General features: G+C 44.0%; 1 protein-coding gene across 1 annotated transcript; it reads left to right on the top strand.

The window, feature by feature from the left end:
- Nucleotides 1-10,344: 10,344 nt before the first annotated feature.
- Nucleotides 10,345-24,847, top strand: OVGP1 (oviductal glycoprotein 1). The gene is given in 10 exon segments (XM_030935175.1): nucleotides 10,345-12,015; nucleotides 12,438-12,642; nucleotides 13,634-13,690; nucleotides 15,342-15,507; nucleotides 15,994-16,118; nucleotides 17,356-17,464; nucleotides 17,568-17,753; nucleotides 19,307-19,423; nucleotides 22,583-22,718; nucleotides 23,697-24,847. Coding segments are annotated over 9 exon segments (1,911 nt in total). The 5' UTR covers nucleotides 10,345-12,015; nucleotides 12,438-12,562; the 3' UTR covers nucleotides 24,632-24,847.

The raw sequence follows: 24,847 nt of genomic DNA, 5'->3' as shown, positions 1-24,847 counted from the left end.
GATAACTGCTCTGGGCCTCCAGCCATATTTCCTCCAGATAGCATGTTAGGAGATTTTAAAAATCAGATTGGACTTCAGAGGGCTCCAAAACTTCTTGCCACATCTAGACCTGAAAGTAAAGGGCTCTGATTATTAAGAGGCAGATTCTTGTTGCATTTGGACAGCGCAAGTAATGGTCACACTGAACACATTAGAATCAGTTGTGTAATTGATTTTGTTTCAAAAAAGGATAGGCAAGCTGTAGTCTCAATTTTGAGTTAAAGTTTCTCAAGAACTTCATCAACAGCTCACATGATACAGTTTTGGAAGAGTAAACAAGGTAAGCAGACAACTCTTGGACCCCAGACACATTTTCTTTTTTAGTTCTCCATCAAAAATGGGCATTTCTGGAGTTTTGGTCTCACTGAGTGATCACAGGATTACTGCAATCCAGGGAACTGAGGGAGCTGTGAGCATCTGAGAGAAAGGTTAACTCTCGTTTTAAGTTGTGACACAATTAGTGATCCCATAATCTTCTATCATCTGGTACAACATTTAATATAGTAGCATTCTACTTACTGTGGAAACTCCTTGTCTCATAAATGATGTTCTGCAGCTTCAATATGTAATGGATAGACCATCAAAGTTCAAAATATAATAAAGAATTTAATTCCCAAACAACAATTTCACCTTTAACATTCTGGTGAAAGCCCAGCCAGTGTCACTGGTTCAAAGTGCCTTCAGTGGGTATAGCTGTATTTCACTTGTCCCTGTGATCATCAGGTACCAGATTCCAGTCAAGCATTTCACTTTGAGAGGCACCATGTTGTAAGCATTAGGAATTTCAGTTGCAAACTAATTTTCCGTTCTGGCAGTAACTCTTATCTGGAGTCTCAGCTCTAAGTCATGAAAACTGTTTAGATTAGAAAATGCACTTTTTATGTACAGCCTAAATTAGCTTCATGTTCTGCAGTTTCTGCAACTTGTCTCAGAAATCCTCTGAGTAGAATTGATGTATGAGACCCTTTAAGACGATTATCCAACTGCAGTTTGCTTGGCAGAGTTAACATTAATGCAACCTTTGATCTAGGCATCTGGAGGCAGGTAAGACAGGCTCTGCGTGCACCACCGTCCCTGGACCTGTTGTGGCAGACTCCTTGAAGCAAGATCAACTTGGGCCTTGTTTGAGTTTTTAAAGTTTTTTTTTTTTTTTTTTTTTTTTGAGACGGAGTCTCGCTCTGTCACCCAGGCTGGAGTGCAGTGGCCGGACCTTAGCTCACTGCAAGCTCCGCCTCCTGGGTTTACGCCATTCTCCTGCCTCAGCCTCCGAAGTAGCTGGGACTACAGGCGCCCGCCACCTCGCCCGGCTAGTTTTTTGTATTTTTAGTAGAGACGGGGTTTCACCATGTTAGCCAGGATGGTCTCGATCTCCTGACCTCGTGATCCACCCGTCTCGGCCTCCCAAAGTGCTGGGATTACAGGCTTGAGCCACCGCGCCCGGCCTAAAGTTTTTTTTTTTTTAATGTAAAATTTGTCATTTTAACTTTGTAAGTGTACAGTCCAGTGGCATTAAGTTCATTTGCATTTTTGTGCAGCTTTCACCACTTCCATCTCTAAAACTTTTTCATCACCCCAAACTGAAACTGTACTCATTAAACAGTAACTCCCCTTCCTCAAGACCCTGGCAATCACCATCTTCGTTTCTATAAATTTGACTATTCTACACATTTGTGTAAGTGGGAGCATACAGTATTGGTTTTTTTTGGAGGGGAGTTCTGGCTTAATTTTATAAGGCATTAACTTGTTCCTCAAAATGTGTTCTATAAACTGGGAGCATTTGTATAACCGGGAACTTGCTAGAAATACAGAATGTCCAGATCTACTGAGTCAAAATTTACATTTTCAAAAGCTTCCTATGTGACTCATGCATATTAAAGTTTGGGAAGCACTGCCTTAGATTGCCTTTTGAGAATTCCAAATGGGTCAGAAAACAGGCAGAAATACTCGGTAGTGAGCAGCTATGGTGTATCAGAAGTTGTTGGGCATTTTGTGGTTTGATAGTGAGCAAGGCAGACATGGTTGTCCTGCATTCAGCAACTTAGTCTAGAGAGAGACAGGAAGGAATTAAGTGTTTAGGTGCTAGCCAAAAGTAAAGATTACTGGAAAACAAGGGTTCATATCCCAGTCATCAAAGTGATAAATTTTCCCTGCTTAACATTTGAATTAAAGTAATTAGGCCAGGTGTGGCGGCTGACGCCTGTAATCCCAGCACTTTTGGAGGCTGAGGTGGGCAGATCACTTAAGCTCAGGAATTCATGACCACCCTGGGCAATATGGTGAAACCCTGTCTCTATAAAAAATACAAAAGCCGGGCACGGTGGTGTGCGCCTGTAGTTCCAGCTACTTGGGAGGCTGAGGCAGGAAAATCACTTGAGCCTGGGAACCGCAGGTTGCAGTGAGCCGAGATTGGGTCACTGCACTCCAGCCTGGGCGATGGGAGTGAAACACAGTCTGAAAAGAAAAAGTTAATTGACAAATGTTGTGTATATTCAAGGTATACAATGTGATGATTTGATAGACGTGCAATGAATTATCACAACAAGCAAATGGTACACTCAGGATAGTTTTGGAGGGTTTATTTATAAGGGGACTAATTAAAAAGGTTTGGAAATGGTGTGGGAGAACCAAAGAGCTGGTGCCCAAGGGCAAGGGAAGGGAGAAGTTACCTGAAACTGGAAGAAAAGATAGTTTTGGAGAGCCTCTGCTTTGAGAGCAGCGGTGACCTTTTATCAAGAGATAAGAGTTCTCTTGATGCCACGTCATGGGGTGATCCAGAAGAATGAATACCCCAATTTCTCTCCTCCTTTCCTCTACTCTTCTGTCAGGCTGAACCCGACAGAGCCCATTTGATATAGTCCAAACAGACAGACTTTCAGGGGCAGCAAGCAAGGTGGAGAAAGATGGGAAATATTAATAGAAGGGCAGTGGGAAAATATGTTTAGTCTGCTTTTTTGCCCCTTATCCTCTCTTGTCCTTAATATAGGTGAAATTTCATGTCCTCAACACAAGAGATGCCCAGAGTCCCAACAACTATTTTATCATTATGGGGTGATAACCATTTGTTCATACTTCCATCTTAAACCTAAAGGATTAGGTATCATTAGTGTCCTCATATAAAGCAGCAGTAGAAAAGTGAAAAGAAAAACAAGTAACGAAATATAGCTGTTAGAGTTCCTACTCATAAATGGTCATACAGCCTAAGTGTCATGGCCATCTTTTCCCACCATCCATTTGACGTTGGGTTCCCCTCACCCTCTGAGAACTCCTTGTTGAGGTTCCCCTCACCCTCTGAGAACCTTGGTGAGATGACCGAACCTGTGTGCGGGGTCTGAGTTCTTAGTGATTTGCTCTTTATTGGGTTTCTGCTGCTTTCTGTCATGGGAATTACTGGGCAAGGGAGTACTGAAGATGTCCCTGTGAGTCCCCAGAGTTACAAACACAGTCCTTTCTCTAGTTGTGCAGCAGCAACTCAATTCCCCCCTGGCAATTGGGATCAGTTACGCCAACTGGTATAATGGCTTCTTTCTTCACATTTTTTTTTCCCAGTGGCCTAAGGAGCCCCAGATGGCCAAGAGGTAGCCTTAGCTTCTAATTCATTGAGACCATAACTACTGGGTGAAACATTGCTCATTTAATGCTAGAATCTTCAAGCCTACTTAGCCAGGACTACTGAATAAGAAGCAGAAACTCTTCAGGTGAATTATTGGATACAATAGTAAAAAAGCTAACTCCTATTTCTACCCCTTGGTTCTTAATTGCAGCTATGCATTTTGGCCTTGGGAGAGAGGACACCATATATTCTCCCTGATTTAAGGCATAATGGCGTTAATACAGTGGACCAATATAATGTTTTGTGGGCTACTAAGAAAATTAAGTTTGGCCGGGCGCGGTGGCTCAAGCCTGTAATCCCAGCTCTTTGGGAGGCCGAGACGGGCGGATCACGAGGTCAGGAGATCGAGACCATTCTGGCTAACATGGTGAAACCCCGTCTCTACTAAAAAATACAAAAAAGTAGCCGGGCGAGGTGGCGGGCACCTGTAGTCCCAACTGCTTGGGAGGCTGAGGCAGGAGAATGGCGTAAACCCGGGAGGCAGAGCTTGCAGTGAGCTGAGATCGCACCACTGCACTCCAGTCTGGGTGACAGAGGGAGACTCCGTCTCAAAAAAAAAAAAAAGAAAAAAGAAAATTAAGTTCACTTTGGACTACATTGTAACAAAAAGTGGTAGAGTTGACACAGTCCTGGGGCAAGATGGTATTAATAAAAGTATACTCTTGTCCCTACCGTACAAGTGCAGTTTCCCCAAATTCCTTAATGATTGGAATGGAAAATAAAACAGGTCAGTAGCTGTACATCAAGTGCAAAGGGCTATGTCGTTTTGCTCCATTAAAGAACAGCACATCTGGAATTGCAGTTGCAATTGGCAGCACAACCTGATTATCAACTGTCATTCAGAATTTGTCTGGTTTTCACACCAGCCAATTAGGTGAATAAAGGGATGATATTGTAAGAATTATCACTCTGCATTTCTCAAGTTTTTGATGGTAGCATTATTTCTGCCATTTCTCTAGGGACGTAGTAGTGGTTTCTTGTTTTGTTTTGTTTTGTTTTACTATTTTTTTAAACTATAAAGTTTTAAACACACACACACACCACGCATACATATATGCAACTCCAGAGGTTTCTGCCTGATCCTACCATAACAGTCCTCCTACCAGAGGCCAGGGAAATAATGTAAGGACTCTGCTTGTTACTGATATCTATTCTCAGTATACATTCTGGGACTTGGGAAGAATCACATAATAAGTCCATGCTTACGCTGCTTAGATGGACTCAGGCCAAGACTTCATTTACCCTTTGAACTTTATGAGCCCCCAGTGGCACGTTAGGCACATTGGTGTTTCCAGTCTCTGAGAATCAGTGTAAATTTAGAGACAGTATCTAATGTCTCTGCATAGTCTAGGCATTTCTTTTCCCCAGTATGAAGTCATGCAGCCCACACTGTCTCTGGGGAAAGCTTGGGTGAAAATTCAGAACACATACGTGTGGCTACATTGCAGGATCCTTTCTCAGAAGGACCCAGCTTCCTCATAGTTAAGTGGCTCCAGGACTGTGAACTAGCTTAGACCTGGGAACTGGGTAAAAAGCTGTGAATCTGGGTTAGATTTCTGTCTTGTAGACCTAGAAATTTTCCATCTATGTATGTCTAGCTGCACCTTAGTAGGCTGCTCATTTATTTCATTTCTTGGGACCTCATTATCAATTAGTCATCACTACAAATTCTTATAGGTCAAAACACCATGATTATCATATCTTTATATTTAGTTTAATTTATTTATTTGAGACAGAATCTTGCTTTGTCACCCAGGCTGGAATTGCAGTGGCACGGTCACAGCTCACTGCAGCCTTGAACTCCTGGGCTCAAGCGATCCTCCCACCTCAGCCTCCCAAATAGTTGGGACCGCAGACATGTGCCAACATGCCCAGCTAATTTTTTAAAAAACTCTTTGTGGAGACGGGGGTCTCTATGTTGTTCAGGCTGGTCTTGAACTCCTGGACTCAAGTGGTCCTTCCACCTCGTCCTCCCAAAGTGCTGGAATTACAGATGTGAGCCCTGTGTCTGGCCCATGACTATCATTTCTTTCTTATGGTTTATTGTGGTCACTGCCTAGCTTGTATCTGATTGATCAGGGAACTGATTCCCTTGTATCTATTCTCACCGTTATCTCCAGCATACAGAGGACAGCCACTATAGAGCTGCACCTTTGGGAAGCAGTCACCATGAGCAAAGGCACAGCACTGGGAAGGTGGGAAAAGATCAACTCAAGATGGTTTAGCACCCTGCCTCTTTCCTGCCATCCAGTGGGTCTCTGCCCCATTCCTTCTTTTACTTGTCTCTAAGCATCTTCCTAGAATATCCTTTTGATTGTTTCCCTTTCCTGCTCAGATACCTTCCATGGTAAAGAAGTTTCTAAACCATCTTCTTCCCAAACAGTACATCCTGCATGTTTTCTTAATCATACTTATACAAAATATAAGTAAATAGGAAAAGGTAACTATAGTAACAGTTGCTATTGGAATTCCTCTTTGGATTTATCTGAGAAAGTACCCTAATATCTGCCTTGGATATGGACAGTGAAAGCCCAAGCATTATGGATCTGGTTAGAACTAAACTGTAGCAAGCAAGGGAGGAGTTTTTCAGGGACTGTGGAATGGGAGAGAGAGAACACTGGGATAGCTGAGAGAAGCCAGGAGTTGGTGAAGTCTTTGCATTAGGGGATGGGACCCTTCACAGGCACCCCTCACCCCTATTTTTAGTAAAAACTACCAAGAACTTGATGTGTAAGGATTTCTTATGGAGGCCAGTAAAAGGGTTAAGTCATGCACCGGGAAGCTATGCAGAAAAACAGTCTACACGCAAGGATGAAGGAGCACAGGAGTAGAGAAAAACATAAGGAGGAATTCTTGAGACTTTGCTGGATTATTGGGGACGCTTTGGGCTGACACAGGTTATGGGGCTGGGATTTAGGCAGAGTGTAATCAGACCACTGAGGGGCAGGGAGTCTTTAACATCTAAGTTGCATGCTTGTATTTTAAATTTTTGTGATTTTAGTTTTTGCTTACTCCATTAGAGTAGAAAATAAGTATTTGTTGAATAAGTTAGAAAAATGAATGAATGAATGAATTGCTTTCAGGACTATGCCACAGAATGTTAGAGTAGGAAAGGACTTTAAGGATCTATTAGTTAAACCTGTTGAGCAGTTAGTTCAATGTTGTTAGGTGCTGATCTCACTGCCAATGATAATAACCATTAGCAGCAATAACAACCGTTGCCACTATGAGTGCCTACCATGAGTCAGTTTACATTTATAATCTCTGTTTTTTAAAACCTTTCAAGAAAAATGTCATTATTGCTACTTTTCAAATATGTTGTCCAGAGTTTCTCTATTAGTGACCCAAATCTGCCTGTTTCTAAGCCAGGGTGTGCCCACCTCTTTGGCTATGCTTTTTCTCAGCTCATTCATTCCAAAGACAGACCATTTAACCATTGGATCTGGGGCAACAAAGGTGAATCAGTCATGAATCCTTCACCAAAAGAGCTTGCTTTGTAATAGATGAAACAGTTTAATTTTTAAATCTAGTGTAATAAGGGTTTAACTAGTAGCACACGGTCAAACTTCTTTTGAAATGAAAAGAGTAAGAACCGATGACCACGAAAAAGCAATTCTGCTTAAACCAGGGTCTCTCACCCTTGGCACTATTAAATTATCAGTACAGGTGGTCCCTGACTTCTGATGGTTCAACCTATGATTTTTCAACTCTACAACGGTGCAACAAACAAACAAACAAAACGTGTTGTCAATTTGTTCATCGACTTATGATGGAGTTACATCCTGATAAAATAGTGGTTAGTTGAAAACATTAATATTTTTTATTTTACTTTAAGTTCTGGGATACATGTACAGAACATGCAGGTGTGATGCATAGATATACATGTGCCATGGTGGTTTGCTGCACCTTTCAACCTGTCATCTAGGTTTTAAGCCCCGCATGCATTAGGTATTTGTCCTAATGCTCTCCCTCCCTTTGCCCCTGACCTGCTGACAGGCCCCGGTTTGTGATGTTCCCCTCCCTGTGTCCATGTGTTCTCATAAACATTAATATTTTCCACTTCAATGGATTTATCGAGATGTAATCCCATTATAAGTCAAGGAGCCTCTGAACTGAATATTCTTCATTGTGGAGGGCTGTCTTATGCATCGAAGGAGGGTTAGCAGCATCCCTGGCTTCTACCCATTAGGTACTGTAGCATACCTTTCTTCTTCCACTGTTGTGACAACCAAAGTATCTCCAGACATTGCTAGATTGGGCAAAATTGTGCCCAGTTGAGAATCACTGGCTTGAAAGGAAAATGGCCGTTGCATGGATGTGCAATAACACCTTTAGCCATTTCCTAATGACGTCATTTAATCAGTTAGGATTTTTGTTTTGTTTTTAGTATTTTGCTGTTACAAATAAAGCTGCAATGAACATTGTTTCTTTGTGTACTTGGGCATGATACGTTTCTGAAAGTGAAATTGCTAGGTTATAAGATTTTATATTTAGGATTGCGATATTGCCCATATGACCTCTAAAGACATTAAACAAATAGCACTACCTTTACTATTTTATTACAAATATTCTTTTTTGAATTTCCTCAATTTTTAAACTTAAATAAGATCCATGAAAGTATGGGTTTATATGATAATACTCATTTTCCCACTATACATTAAAATAAACACATGAAATATTTTAAAAAATCCCTCATGCACAACCAAAAATCATCTTTTACACCAAATATTGGAACACTCCCTTCACTTTAAAGATGTGGTAACTGACTAGAGAAGAGTCTTCCCTTCAAGTTTACAGTGATCTGTAGTCAATACTCTTTGGATTTCTTTTTGTTATTCAACCAACTGATTTTGTTTAAGTCATACTTCTCTAATTCATTCACATGGGTATCATGAAATATTTGGCCAAATGCTCTGTTAAAACCAAAGCACTTCACGTCTTTGATCTTGCCTTCATCTTGATAATTGTTGTAAAATGGGAGAGGTGTCACACTGCTGCAGGGATTTATTCAGTAAAAAAGACATTTGCAAATGTCTTTTCTAACTTCATGAGAACAGGCTAAGCACTAGGGAGGGATATTTTCTAAGTATCCGGGTGGGTGTGTAAAAATAAAAAGCAATGGTTGTAATTTTTTTTTTTTTTTTTTTTTTTTTGACAGCAAGAACTGAAGGAAAGGGATTGAGAACACACAGAGCGACACGGCACACTGATTTTCAACATAACCCCCATTCAGTATTTTACTATTCATCATCTGCTGAACATATAGAGGCATAGTTGCCAGCTCTTTGGCACGGTCATCCCTGCATTATGCAGAGGTCATTCCTGGGCATCCATTGTTATATCTTGGCATTCTCAGCATCATCAGTCATTTTTGCAAGGCACAGAGGGGTCAGGTCTGAGATCTAGCCATGCTTAATGCAGCAGAATAGGAATCCAGAGGATGACTGAGGTGCAGATGAATGAAGTTCAAATTGGCAGGCAAATTTGGCTTCGTGTTAGGTACAGCATTAGCAGCTAGTGCCCCTATTAGGAGTTTCAGTGGAAGGCCACAGCCTAGTGGGAAATCTCAGTGATGTGAAATCTTGAGGGGCAGGGGATGCTGTGGGAGGAGGCTCAGAAGTAGAGAAAGGTAGGCATTCCACATCAAAAAGGTCTTCAAAGACAGGAGGCCCTGAGGCTATAGGGTATGAGGAACCTAGCAAGACAGAGTCAGCACACCCAGGCCCTAGGAACCAACTGTGGTGCCAGGAAGAGAAGAAAAGCAGGGACCAGACCCAGTTACAAGAATGAGGGCACAAGGTCTAGGAATAGGGGAACAACAGCATGGTCATTGTAGTCAGAAAACGTACCAGGGGTAGTCTAACCAATGGTACAAGTTGTTGCAAAGCATGATCCAGTGTTGGTCTCAGGAGGCATAATTATCTCCTGATTCAGGTTAATATTAGTCCAAGGAATGGAGGGTGGCATTGAGCATGCAAGTGGGACTCAGGTTGCCTCAGTGATGGTACAGAGTGGGAATTGTATCTCAAATCATTATGGCAACAAAACTCATGTTTTCCTCACTGCACTCATCATGCTACTTCTCCAAGAAAGAGAGACATACACTAGTTCTAGGGATATGATCAATCTGTTCACTAAATCATAAGCTCCTTGAAAGCAGAAACTGTTTCAAGTGCCGAGCAGGGTGTGGCACATGCTCAGTGAATATTTGTTGAATACGTAAAGAAAGGTAAAGATGGATGAAGAAAAGAAACATAGTCTTGGTTGGGTGGGGTATTCTATCAGGCTTTCCCAGAGATTCAGTGAAATATTCCAAAAATTCTATACAATTTGTTGCTTTTATTCCATCATATTCAAGCAAACTACTGATTTAAAACAATGACTTTCCTGATTTCTTCATACTGGAAATGAAGGATAGATGTTATATGAATTTGATCACTAGTCATTGTTTCCCTGTGTTGTGGATTATGTTGACATCTGGTTAAAACCTTGTGGTAGTTCATGTGGATGAGATGAGCGGCATCAGTCTCTGTGAAGATGGGCAGAGGGTCTGAGACCCTCTATAGCAGAGAAAGAAAACTGATGAATCATTGGCTTGCAGTCTGGTAATAAAAATGTTTTTTTTTTTTTTTTTTTTTTTTTTTTTTTATCTTTCATACTCCTGTTGTTGCATTTTTTAAAAACTGGCTCTTAGATGTCCAGAATTGTATCCATCATATTCTTGAGGTTCATGACACATCCTCACAATTGGCTCATATACTGACTCAAATATTGTTGACTCATAAAAATTCAGGTTTTGTCTTCTCCTGAGAAACTGAAGGATCCGACAACACTGGTTCTATTTCCCTGCAGGGCAACCATTAGCAGCTGCTCAGAGTGCTGTCCCTCTTTATACCGATCTCTGTTGTCTCCTGACCAAGAGGCTTCATGTCAGTTGATGTACATCATTGGACATGAACTGTTACTTTTCTAATAAAATGGAGAGAGCTGTTTTATTGCATCTATACCATCCATTTACATTACCTGCCTGGCAAGTGTCATTTGAGTTTGAGAACTCTGCTCTGCTGGGCAACCCTTTTGACACCCCTAATAATAGTTACCATTCACTGAGCCCTTATTATACGCAAGCACAAAACTAACAATTTTTGACCCATTATCTCTTTGATCTCTATAAAGCTCTATGAGGTAAGTCTGAGCTGTCATCTCCATTTGACAAGCGTGGAAACTGAAGCTCACAGAGGCAGGTAATTTGTGCAAGATTACAAAACTTCTAAGTGGTGATACTGAGACTCAAACTTTGAATTCAAACCTTGGATTCAAAGCCTAAATCCAAAGCTAGGGTTTAAACATTTTTTTTTTAAATTATGCTGCTTCCCAGCCAATCATCTTTTAATAATAGAACTGCTGCTACCATATGGGGTTTCTCCCCCATGTCTGGTCCATGTGGTACTGAATATCAGGAAGACCCTCTTCCTGGTATTCAGTGCCAACCCAGAGCTGTTGCTTTGTTGGAGAGGGAGGACAGGTGGTTCTGAGGTCACTATGACTCTCATAAATTACTGATGCTGGCACTGGGATGTGTGTGTGTGTGTGTGTGTGTGTGTGTGTGTGTGTGTGTGTGTATGTAGCTGGGCTGTCTCAGTGCTATCCACAGGGAAGCTCCTATAAAGGGCTCCATCTCTGGCCTCACAACTATCAGATCATTGAGATGTGGAAGCTGTTGCTGTGGGTTGGTGAGTATGGCAGGTCCCAGCAGTGTCACTCAGTCCAGGAGGTGCCAGGCTTTAGGAGTTTGTCATCTCTTTCGTTCCTGAGAGAGCAGCCTGAGACTCAGGGGACCTGGATTAGATAGAGATGGGATGGGCTATAGTGAACGGTCAGAGGGCAGAGGGCCGCAGGGAGAAATGGTCAGAGCAGTGGTTCTCAAACCTGGTGGCACATTAGAAATTTTAAATGCTCGAGTTCCACCTTGGACCAGTTCCATCAGAATCTCTGCATGACCAGCCAGGATATCAGTACTTCTTAATTTGCAGTCAGGGTTGAGAACCACTAGCCTCAAGCTTTTTCTGGGACTTCTAACACTCATCGTTGTCCCTGAGCAAAGCATGAGCATATACATGTGTTTATCAGAAGAAAAGGAACTTCTATCTAGCTCCACTGGTCCAACTTCAGAGACTAGGAAATGAATGAATGGTGTGTGTGTCCCCATTTGTACATCTGCATCTGCGTAAGGTGCTGTGTTGGCGGGCGCCCTTGCTAACCAGAGGGTGTGCTGTGGCATGCCACTCTGGGGAGGGTGTGAATCTCTGTGTGACTCCTCCCTTTGTTTCCCACAGGGCTGGTTCTTGTGCTGAAACACCACGATGGTAAGGAAACTGTGTTTTCCCTTCCGGTGCCAGGGAGAGTCTCTGGCTGAGAAATCCTCCACACTGAGCGTCCCCTGCAGCCGCCTTGCCCTGGCTCCTCTGACAGGGATGATGGATCCAACACAGTTTCTCAGAGGGTTTTTGGTCACCTGCTGTTTGTGTCTCTGACTGTGTGCCTTGGTCCAGACTTGAGAATCCATTCTGACCAGGATTTCATGAGGCATTCTTTTCTTCCTGAGACCTCAGCAGTGGGGGAGGAATAGAACCACAGTGTAGTTTTGAGGTGTACTTCAGGGCCAGGGAGAAAGGATGTGAAAATGTGGCCTGGTCTCTTGGGCTGCTGCGTTCACATTGCTTTCTGGAAGCTGAGCTCCATCCACTCCCTTGGTTTCTGTCAACTAATGTGTGCTCTCCCTTACCAGGTGCTGCCCATAAACTGGTGTGTTATTTCACCAACTGGGCACACAGTCGGCCAGGCCCCGCCTCGATCTTGCCCCATGACCTGGACCCCTTTCTCTGCACCCACCTGATATTTGCCTTTGCCTCAATGAACAACAATCAGATTGTTGCTAAGGATCTCCAGGATGAGAAAATTCTCTACCCAGAGTTCAACAAACTAAAGGAGAGGTGTGTTCATATTGGATGTGGGGGTGGTATTTTCAGATTTCACAGGTATAAGATAACAGTCTATTTCTCTTGTGACTCTTCAACTTTCCTCTATTTCTTCCAGTCCTAGCTTCCTCTCAAATAGGGGTCCAGAGCACCCCCAACTTGAGAGCTCCTTGTCACAGACACCTTGAGCTCTTTCCTGCCCCCTTTTGTAGTTGCTGTTGCCTCTGCCTGGAATGTGCTTCTCTCTCTTCTCTGCCTGGCAAAACCCAACTCAGCTTTGGAACCTAGTTGTGAGGATTTTAGTTACTATTGCTGTTAAAGTGGGCCTACACATCCCAAATGCTCAACAAATGCTCATGTTTTTATTACCATTTATTAGCTATGAGCTACTCCAGGGAAGGGGCAGTGTCTGCTGTGTTGTTGTATCCCCAGTGGCTAGGTCAGTGTCTCACACAGGGTCGGTGCTCAGTAAGTGTTTGCTTACATTTTCCTCTCTCCAGAACTCCTGGGATCTCTCCGTGCCCAAGGGAAGGCTTGTTACTGCATTAATGGTTATAGATGGTCAGGGAAAAAGTTCTATGCCACTAGATTATAAGCTCCCTGAAAGTGGGGAGCTTATCTGTGTTGTTCTCTGTTCTAAAGTGCCTAAAGCAGTAAATGGCACGTAGACATTGCTCAATAAATATTTGTTGAATAGGAAAAAGAGAAACATTTTAGACTACTCTTTTTTTGGAAGCATCATGGGGGCATGCGCAAGTTTGGCAGACTTTGTGCAACCTTGGAGTTGTTGGGCTGTGATGGCCCTTGGGTTGATTGTTCTGTCTGTCTTTCTTTCTCTGTCCTGTGCTCATTTCTCTCCTAATATCACCTTCCTCCTTTTCCTTCCCTTACCTCCCATCTCTCCTGTTTCCTGTTTTTCTTCCACGGAGCAAAACAAAAGAATGTGGCAGCAGCTGCCCACTGGAGTGGAGGACCCAGCTCATCAACCCTCTCTCCCACATCATAGGAACAGAGAGCTGAAAACACTGCTGTCCATTGGTGGGTGGAACTTTGGCACCTCAAGGTGAGACTTTGCTGTTATTGTCTTCTCCCTGGGAGGGTGGAGCAGGCTGGCTGGATGTGAAGACAGAGGGGGAAGCCAGCTTGGCCATGGGGACAACAAAGCTAGTGTAAGCGCTTCCCCAACTCATGAATCTTAGACCCCTGCACTCAAGGGACATCCTGGCCTCTTCTCCATGGTGGGTCAGGGGAGACAAGGAAGTTCTAGCAGGTGGTGAGAAAGGGGCTGGGGGGAAATTAGAGACAAAATGAGGCACTCAAACAATTGTTTCTTCAGCCTTTCATAAGGGAAGGAATCAGGTGCAGGATGAGAATAACTCCCAAACCTCATGGGTTTCTTCACTTTATTAGTGGATCCAGGAATATCCGCCTCAAAGGGTGGGATCAGAGGAAAGGAAATAACAAAATGCTAAGCTTAGTGCCGGCACATAGTACACGTTCAGTATGTAACAGCTGCTCTTGTTAACACTTCAATCTCCATGAGGCAACGTGGAGATGACAAACTGCCTTCATATTTTCTGAAGAAACATTTCTCCTATTTCATGGCTGAGGCTTGGGGTAGAGGCCGTGCTTGCCTTGTTGCCTTAGAGGCATGAGATGCACGAGAGAGAGGCCTGGTGGGCTGGGAGTGTGTGAGGATGCACTTTGCAAGATGGAGGAAAGATTCGGGGCAGGGGGGTGAGAACTAGCTCTGCCCAGCCCAGGCTTCACCTCTTCCCCTCTCTGAACACTCCCAGTGCTGCAGATACTGGGCTAGGGCTGTACATGCATTATCCCGTGAACACTTGGAGGAAGCTTACAAAGTGGTTGTATTCCAATTGGTAGAGCAGAAAGCACAAGTCACAAGTATTAAGGAACTTGCCAGATTTGTCCCAGGTATTCTCAGAGATTGCCCAGCAAGGAGGTGGCAAACTGACCATAGAACCCAGATCTATTTATGAGTCTGGTTAATTTTCTAATCATGGCTCAGCTCAGGACTAACCCAGAGTTGCTTAAAGTTCAGCTCCAATAAGTTAGAATTTTTCCAAAGTGTCATCACTACGGAAGAGAAAACAAAGTAAAATAGAAAAAAATATCAAACAAGCAATGAACAAAAGAACACACGATCAGGAGCCCCTTAGCAGAGCACAGGCCTCTTGTGCCAAGTTACACAGCTCAGGCCCAGATTAACTCATAGATGTTTCTGGACATGCTGGCCCTAGACTCATGTTCTCTCCCCTAATCCAGTCAAGTAGAAAATGTCAGTGCTAGGACAGGTTGTGGGAATTGAGTGGTTACCTATGAGGAGACAGCACAGAAAGGGGTGGTGCCTTGCCAGTAGGCATACCATGTTTTGGGGGGCAGAGCTGGACTGAGTCATTTCTCTGCACCCCAGGCTACCTGCTTGGTTCTGTGCCTGCTGTTCCCTGTGCCATCTGGCCTCGGGGCAGTACATGGTTTTCAACTTCTTTTAGCTGCCTGAATTCCCCACTCTTGGGTATTGAGCTCGTGGTGCTGGGAGAGGCATGCAAGAAGGTGGGAGAGTTTTGGAGCTCTGCCTTCCTTTCCTCCAGCCACATCTGTCAGGCCCACCACAGAGCACCAAGCTTGCGAGGGGCCTTGTAGGAGGTTGTCATTCTGTGGATAGTGTTGTCTTACCCCTGGTCTCCCTGCAGGTTCACCACTATGTTGTCCACATTTGCCAACCGTGAAAAGTTTATTGCTTCAGTTATATCCCTTCTGAGGACACATGACTTTGATGGTCTTGATCTTTTCTTCTTATATCCTGGACTAAGAGGCAGCCCCATGCATGACCGGTGGACTTTTCTCTTCTTAATTGAAGTAAGTCTGGTCTGGAAGTGCCAGAATCCAGAAATGATTCTACTTTTATGTATCTGGGCTTATGGCAGGAGAGGAGCATAAGTCCAGGGCCAGGGGCAGAAGAGGGTGACAGAATGTTCTTTTACCGTGAACCCCTGGAGGGTAATACCTGTAACTCCCCAAGGTTGCTCTTTTCTCTGCACCTGGGGCTTGCTCCAGTCCTCCAGCCTAAGGGATGCCTTCTCTGTGCAGCTTCCTGCACTCCCTCAGGCAGTGTCTGTCTGAGTTCTGTGCTCCTGAGCCTGCTCGCCACCGCACGATTAAATCATTCACCACATCAGCCCTCATCTGCCTGTCTCATGAGCCTGTGGCATGGCCCATGTCCAACTCACCTTTGTGTCCCAGAGCCTGGCTCAGGAGCTCAGTAAATGCTTCTTAGATGACACTACCCCCAGGCCCCACCTCTTGTTTGTCCAGTTCTCTGTGTCTTTTTGTCTTTTCTCCTAGGAGCTCCTGTTTGCCTTCCGGAAGGAGGCACTGCTTACCATGCGCCCAAGGCTGCTGCTGTCTGCTGCTGTTTCTGGGGTCCCACACATCGTCCAAACATCCTATGATGTGCGCTTTCTAGGAAGGTGAGTGTATATTGCCTTGGTGGGGCAGGACATTGGAGGGAAGCAGGTGTCTTGAGCTCAGAACCCCAGAGCTTCCCAAGCGCTGTTTTTGAGCTCACCACGTGCCTGCCCTGACGTCAGTGCAAGTTTGGGGCTGGGCTGAGGGGCATGGGTGGGGACAAGGGCTAGCTCCATTATACCCTGAGGGTTTATTTAGACCTCAGAGAGAGGTGATGTAATATCTGCCCACAACAATATTAGCACAGGTAGAGTCTTCTGCACAGCCTAGGAGAGAATCCCAGGGACCTGGCCTCTTTCCACCTAGAGTATATCTGTAGACATACACTATGCAGCAGATGCTGGCATCAGAGATGGATGAATTAATAATCACTGTCACAAAAACAAAAGTAGGAATGCCCAGTCACACCCAGTATTCAGAGCAGTTCTTCATGCGAAAGTTAAAAAGCTAGACAAAGAGCAGCACATAAATCTTTTTGGACATGTCAGCTCTAGGTATATTTTCTAGAACTTTGAGAATCAAGTATTTACAGAAGAGGAAACTGAGGCAGATGCAGACCAAAAGAGAAATGGGATATTCCTGTGTGTGAGTGTGCTAGAGAGTGGTTTCAATGTGGGAGGAGAGTGAGAGACGCAGGGGACATGGAGTGTGTTAGTGTTGATCTTTTAGCCAGACAGGATTGAGAGAGTCCTGCCCTCACCCAGCTGGGCAACTTTAGGCAAACTAGTTAACCCATCTGAGTTTCAGTTTCTTCACCTTTAAAATGGAGATGGTTACAGTACTTAGGGAATTAGCCAGATTAAAATTAAATTAGATAATCAGTGTAAACCCTTACCCCTGTAACCTGGTAATGATGAAAGCTTTCTAAAGGAGGTAGGTTTCAATGGCTCCTGGAATTATAGAAAGACAAGCTACAGAACAGACTGCTTTTACTCATGACCATTTGTGCAGATGCCTGTTAGCATTTGTATCAGGCCTAAGTGTATTTTCTCTCATCTAACTCCTGTCTACCTCCACAGATACTCTCAGGATGCATAGATTCTCACACACAGCTGTTCCTAACCAGCTGTTTGTTCCAGTGGCAGGTGGATAGCACAGCATGGGCAGGCCCCACAGGCAGAAGGAGCAGGGAAGCTCTGGTGACCAATGTCTAGCTAGTTAGCCAGACAGTGCTGTGATGATCTGACTTGAAAATCTGGCTAGCCCAGTCTTTATATCTCTTCCTCCTGCCTCTTACAGACTCCTGGATTTCATCAATGTCTTGTCTTATGACTTACATGGAAGTTGGGAAAGGTTCACAGGACATAATAGCCCCCTATTCTCTCTGCCTGAAGACCCCAAATCTTCGGTAAGGAAAGGAAAGATCTAACGTGGCCCAGACATCTGTCCCCCTGAGCTCAGGCCATTGGCTCTTAGTAACAAGGAGGAGTGTGGATTCTTCTTACCTGCAGGCATATGCTATGAATTATTGGAGAAAGCTTGGGGCACCCTCAGAGAAGCTCATCATGGGGATCCCCACCTATGGACGCACCTTTCGCCTCCTCAAAGCCTCTAAGAATGGGTTGCAAGCCAGAGCGATTGGACCAGCATCTCCAGGGAAGTACACCAAGCAAGCAGGCTTCTTGGCTTATTTTGAGGTGATGGGAATAGAATAGCAGTCTCTGTCTAGCAGTTAGGACTCTCCCACCCCCAGCTGGAGCAAAGGCCAGGACAAGGGGCAATGGCAAGGGTGAGAGCTGTAGACAGGGCAAAGAGGGGGGCTATTAGGACAAGGGAAATCACTCTCTGGGGTATTTTCTTTTTCTTTGGGGTAAGTTATTTGAGCCTTTTGTAAGGGACGAAGGACTTGGTGGAATCTGGATGGAAGGGTTTCATTGTACCCCAAAAAAGGATCTTCAATGCTATACAGGCAAACCCTGACTTTCTGTATGGCCTAAATAAAAATCATTAATATTTGCAATATACATAGTTTCAAACATATGCAAAATTAAAAGAATAGTATAGCCTCTGTACCTCCCCCACATACTACTTACTCAGCTTCGATCATTAATAATTCATGGCCAATTTTGTCACATCTCTGCTGACTCCCTCCCTCCCTACTGCTAGATTATTTTGAAGCAATTCCAAGGCATTCTCTACAACAGGTTCTTTCTCTCCACTGCAGCTCTACCCTCTTCATCTTCATCTCAACTAAGCTTGCTGTTGAGTGGTGGAAAGAGACATGCTTCCAAGGGAATGTAACCATCAGAGGTGACAATACTAGCCACATAAGTGTGTGGCTGTAGTGACCTGGAAAGGTCTTATAGAGCAGGTAGAGTTTGAGTGGAGTTTGAAACACAGGAAAATCCTGATGGACAGGAATGACTAGATGGGAAGGACTTCCCAGGTAGAGGACAGCAGGTGCAGAGGGACAGGTTGAGTACTTTAGGCAGTAGTGGAGGTGCTGCAAGTCTCTCCAATCTCTCTGCGCTGGATGGATGAGGGTGTTTTTCTGCTAATCCCATGAAGCGTTTTTATGAGTGTTGGCATAGTTGAAACAATGTTCTTGAAGGGCAAAGAAGCTTTGATAGACACTTTAAAGCACCAAAAGCAAAAAGGAACGACTTAGACATTAACTTCTGCAGCACAACTTGCCTACCTCTACTTTTTTTTGCAGCATATAATTTCTAGCACAATGCTGGGCATCCAGTAGACACTCAAAATGCTTAATTGATTGTAGCAACCTAGCTCTCCCTGCCTTCAAGAACTTTAAATCTACTAGAAGTTCAGGTGCTAGTTTGAGAACTACCTATATGGGGCAGTTTGTGCTGGGATCTAATGAACAGGAGAGACTTGTTTGTGAAAACACTTTGAATGAGCTACAGATTTGGTCAAGGATCGGGTATGTTACTCTTACGATTTTGGTACTGGCATTATATCCCTGGCTTGGTTTCTTAAGGATGTAATCCACTCTTTGGTTCCCTATTTCCCATCATGGACAGTAGAGGAAGGAGCAGGTAACAGTAGGAATTTATTCAAAACAGAGAGGAACTCGTTTTTGAGTGGCCTCTCCATTCTCTCTTTGGTTTACCTTCTTCTCATTCACTGGTTAGGGATTCTTGGGTTCTTTATCCTTGAGCAAGGAACAACTGTCTCCTGGCGCTTGTCTCCGTGGCACTTTCCAGAACTAACCTGGTGGTCCTCTTGGCAGATTTGTTCCTTTGTCTGGGGAGCGAAGAAGCACTGGATTGATTATCAGTATGTCCCATATGCCAACAAGGGGAAAGAGTGGGTTGGCTATGATGATGCCATCAGCTTCAGTTACAAGGTGAGACCCTGGTTCTTTCATGCTCTAGCACATGGTTTCTTACTGGCTTCCATGGGGCCCTTTTTTGTGCAATGCATGCATGTGTATCGGGTGGAGGGTGAAAGGTGAGGATGATTAGACCAGGGGAGTTTCAGGCATGCCTACATTTTAGTTCTAACTGGGGTTTCATAATCCCATCTGTTCCAATTCTCTATTCTGAAGAGAAGGAATCTAGGTTCTGAGGGAATAAATAGTTCTCTCAGTTTTTACAGCTTTTTGGTGATCTTTTGGGTCTCTTCCTTTCCATTTGGACCAACTAATTTCATAGCAGATAAATAACCAACACAAAGTAGATCATGGTAAGTGCTCTGTAAATATTACTGACACGTAGCAGAAATGAGGAAGTCTGGGAGGGCTTCCTGAGGGAGGTGAGCAGGAGTAGAAGATGATGACATGGGGGAAAGGCTCAGTGGTGTAGAAAGCTTATAGCAGATGCAAAGAAGAATTTGGGTGAAGCAGAGGCTTTTTATAAAGGGACTTGAACGCTGGTAAAGGTGTTCGGTCTTCATCCTGTGGACGTTTTAAGGCAAAATCAGGTTTCTACAGGTGGATGACCTTTAATTTTCAAACTTTTAGAACCAAAGTGTGACCACCACTCTCCCTTCATGTAAGTGGCATTTTATGAAGTTGAATCTGGCAGGTTTTTATAGTGAACTAAAAGAGAACTGACATGCTCCAGCAGTTCCTAAACCTGCCTCTGTTTTGGAATCACCTGAGAGACTGGATACATGTATAAATCATGGTTCCACTCCTGAATATTCAGTAGGTCTTAGAAAAACTTTGGAAACTATTTTAGAATGCCTCCACATGTGATCCTTCCAAATGCTAAGTTGACATTTTGGGAGCTCTCGGGGGGGACACAGACGTGTCCAAGCGTGAGATAATGAGGGTCTGGACTAGGGTAGTTGGAAGGAACAGCAGTTGAAAGGTGAGAAATTGTCAGAATGTGGCAACTGCTTGGTATTGAGACTTGAATAGAGAGAATTCACAGTTCTCCTGTTACCGGTGATGCAGAAATGCCAGGTATCGGCTGTTTTTTGGGGGGAGTTTGTGTGGGAAGCACCAGAGAGGAAGGCACTCATGAAGATTCACTGTGTAGCTCTTCTGTGCATTAACACCGGGTGAGGCCTGCTGGGGAGGAGACAGATAAAAGGGCGTGGCTTCTCCCATCTGGGATCTTGCTCTGTGGTTTGGGAATGGGAAGACACAAACAGGAAAGATTAATGACTCAACGCATTTACCCAGTTGGATGGAATTAAGTCTAAGACCCATAGGACGTCAGAAAGGGGATTGACCCCGTGTGTTGGGGGAGGCCCTGGGATGAGCAGCAGAGGGTGGTCTTGCTTTGAGGTGCAGTTACTGTAACTCGCAGAACTAGGTGAGGGGACATGAAGCCAGGGTGGGGATGGTTAAGGGATTTTTGACATAGAATATCAGAGCTAAAAGAGACCTTGGGGATTATTGTTGGGAGATAATTATACCCTGGATTTCTCAGAGTTCCTGCACAGTTTGAGGATTTTGGGCAAAGGAAGCAGACAAGCTATACTAAAAATAGAGAGCTGCTTTCCTCTTTCCCCCAGAGCCATTTGCTTACCTTCAATGATTGCGAAAGTCCCCTTCCCAGGGAGGACTTGTTTATGTTCCAAGTTCTGTCCTCTCTCTGGAGGGAGGAGGGCCACGTAGGTCAACCATTCTATATAAGCTCTGAGTCTCATAATTTCAGGGTTCTTCTCTGTAGCGCAGACCCCACTGTACATGCAGGTGAATTGAACATCTGACCTTCATCACATTGTCCTTTGGGTAATTGGGACATGGAAACTGACTCAAGGTGCTATTCTGGCTATTTTGTTTTGTTTTTTTTTTTTTTCTGTGAATAATGAATGTTCTGTCCTCTGATCCAGAGGTCTGGGGCGTTGGGGTATGTGAATATGTGTGTGTGTGCATGTGTGTGTGTGTGTATACACAAAACTGGCAGGCTACTTTGTTGGCTTGTAAGTAGAATAAAAGTCTCAGAAACTTCACAGTATCAGACTTAATGATTGGGTTCCTCCTTCCTCTTATTTTACATTTGGGGAAAGTCAACCTCTGAAAGGAGCCAATTGACTTGGCTAAGGAGCACAGCTATTTGGACCTGGTGGAGTCTTGTCTTTTCCATCAGACTTGACAGAGCGCTGGCAAAGTAATAATAAAACCTGGACTTGAATCTAAGCTCCGCCATTTAGTTGTAGTGGAGGTTTTAAAAAGTGTGGATGAAAGCCTTTATTTTCTCATCTGTGAGAAGAATATAATATTTTGTGCTCTACTGTATTTTATAGCATCACTGTGAGATAAGGAAATGAGTTTTAAACAGTAGAGCAATATCTACAGTTTAATATGATAATAATGGTGATTAGTGAGGTGGGGAACCCAGAGGGTTAGTAGCTAACTTTTATTGAAGATTCACTATGTGCCAGGTATTGATCCAAATATCTTATGCATAGGAACTCTTTAGGAAGGCTTATGTAGCATTCCTATGTAACATAAAAACATAAGATTCACCATTTTAACCATTTTAATGTCTGAAATTCAATGGCATTAAATACATTCATGTTGTTGTATAATTATCACCACCATCCATCTCCAGAACTTTTTCATCTTCTCGAATGGAAACCCTGTGCCCATTAAACAGTAACTTCCCCTTCCTCCTTCCCCCATCCCCTGGCAGCCACCATTCTATTTTCTGTTTCTGTGAATTTGACTACTCTAGGTGCCACACTTAAGTGGAGTTATACACTGTCTCTTATTTTGTGTCTGGCTTATTTCACTTAGCATAGTGTCTTCACGCTTCATCCATATTGTATGTAGTATGTGCATGTAAGAATCTTTTGAGTCTAAAAATGTTGAATATGTTATTATCCTCTTTTTTTTTTTTTAACAAATGAGACAGTTAAGACACATAAGGGTTACATAACTTTTTCAAGATCCCATAGCTAATAAGCAGTAAAGCTAGATTCAAATGCAGGCTATACTCCTAACCACCCTGCTACATTGCTTCCTGAGGGACTATCTTCAGTTTTTTGCCATTGTACCCAGTCTGGAGAGTGCCAAGTACAGTGGGTTGACTGACTGTTACTTTTACAGGCATGGTTTATAAGGCGAGAGCATTTTGGGGGGGCCATGGTGTGGACATTGGACATGGATGACGTCAGGGGCACTTTCTGTGGTACTGGCCCTTTCCCCCTTGTCTACGTATTGAATGATATCCTGGTGCGGGCTGGTAAGTAGCTGTGACCTAGAAGCTGGGGTTGGAGGTTGCGTAACCAGGCACTGGGTGAGTCCCTTCTGCTAGATCTAAATGCCTTGGTGAGGCAACATGACATTGAGGGGAGAGAAAAAGCTTTGCCAGGCCACTATGTTTTCCAGTCTTTGCTGTGATACTTGGCCCTTACTTGACCTCTTTGAGCTTCCTTTGTTCCATCTAAAATGGGAATAATCTGTATACTCATGACATTATTATAAGAACTAAGTGAACTATGGAATGAAAATTCTCATAGCACTCAATGTATGTTCTTTCTTTCTTTCTTTCTTTCTCTTACTCTCATGGGCAAGGGCTGAGGGAATTAGGTTTCTTTTGATATCTCTTTTTGATAGTAGAGGCTACCCTGGCAATTAGGAAGTGGAAACTAGCATGCAAGGGATGAAGCATCCTTACAGATGGTTTATAATCTTCATTTTATGGGTAATGCGACTGGAGCTCAGTCAGGTCAAGTCTTCAGGTGGGCCCCAGTCCCATTGTTCACAGCATGCTGTCTCCAGCCTCCTTGCCCTGGCTTTGTTCCTGGTGCCTCCTACAACATAGAGACATAAGAAGCTTCTCCTTCAGGATTCATCAAGTAATTCTTTAGCATTAGGCCTCGAGGGCAAGGTTTTGCTGATGGTGCAATCAGAGATGTCAAAGTGAGGGCTTGAGCACGAGGAATGGGTGGGCTCCTTTCTGGGGTCATTCATGGAAAATGTAGCAAATCCACTGAGTGCCTGTGGGTGTCTGGGACCTGTGAACATGATGGGGTCTGGAGCAAGGCTTCTATGTGGTGGGATTTCATCTATGTCCTCAAGTAGGTATAGTATTAAATCTTCCACTTCTGGATTTTTGGAGCAGGTACTTCAGCGGTGGAGTGGTTCTAGTTCTGCCAGTAATTAAGAGGATGAGAATGAAGTGGTAGGAATCTCATTCTTTTCTGTTGATTTTCTTTAGAGTTCAGTTCAACTTCTTTACCACAATTTTGGCTGTCATCTGCTGTGAATTCTTCAAGCACTGACCCTGAAAGGCTGGCTGTGACCAAGACATGGACCACTGATATTAAGATTTTGCCCCCAGGAGGAGAGGCTGGGGTCACTGAGATCCAAGGAAAATGTGAAAAATGTGAAAATATGACTATAACCCCTAGAGTTACAATTGTGACCCCTACAAAGGAAACTGTATCCCTTGAAAAGCACACTGTAGCTCTAGGAGGGAAGACTGAGATCACTGGGGCAACGACCATGACTTCTGTGGGTCATCAGTCCGTGACCCCTGGAGAGAAGGCCCTGACCCCTGTGGGTCACCAGTCTGAGCTCCCTGGGAAGAAGACCCTGACCCCTGTGGGTCATCAATCTGTGACCACTGGACAGAAGACCCTGATCTCTGTGGGTTATCACTCTATTACCCCGGGGGAAAAGACCCTGACCCCTGTGGGTCATCCATCTGTGACCCCTGTGAGTCATCAGTCTGTGAGCCCTGGAGGAATAACTATGACCCCTGTCCATTTTCAGACCGAGACCCTTAGACAGAATACAATGGCCACTAGAAGGAAGGCTGTAGCCCTTGAAAAGGTGACTGTCCCCTCCAGAAAGATATCAGTCACCCCTGAAGGGCAGACTGTGCCTTTAAGAGGGGAGTATTTGACTTCTGAGGTGGGTACTCACCCCAGGATGGGTAACTTGGGTCTTTAGAGGGAAGCTGAAAACAGGATGATGCTGTCCTCCAGCCCTGTCATCCAGCTCCCAGAACATACTCCTCAAGCTTTTGACAACCACTTTGTTCCTGTCTATGGAAACCATTCCTCTGTCAACTCAGTAACCCCTCAAACAAGTCCTCTTTCTCTAAAAAAAGAAATCCCAGAAAACTCTGCTGTCGGTCAAGGAGCCTAAGCCCTGCTGGTGTCAGAAACCAGGGAAAACCCTTGTCTTTTCTTCTAAGTGACATGCTTCCTCATCCTGGAGCAAAGCAGCCATCAAAACCACAATAGGCCAATCTCTTTTCCATTAAATAAACTGTAAGCACAAGAACCCACCGAGTTCTCTGAGATTCTTTTCTTGAATTGAACTCTGCAACTCAGTTGTCAGCTTCTCCCTTTCAAGGTCATT

This window comes from Rhinopithecus roxellana, chromosome 8, assembly GCF_007565055.1.
Source record: "Rhinopithecus roxellana isolate Shanxi Qingling chromosome 8, ASM756505v1, whole genome shotgun sequence".
NCBI lineage: Eukaryota > Metazoa > Chordata > Mammalia > Primates > Cercopithecidae > Rhinopithecus > Rhinopithecus roxellana.
The sequence above is the reverse complement of the archived record's forward strand: the minus strand, read 5'-3'. Positions and strand labels throughout refer to the sequence as shown.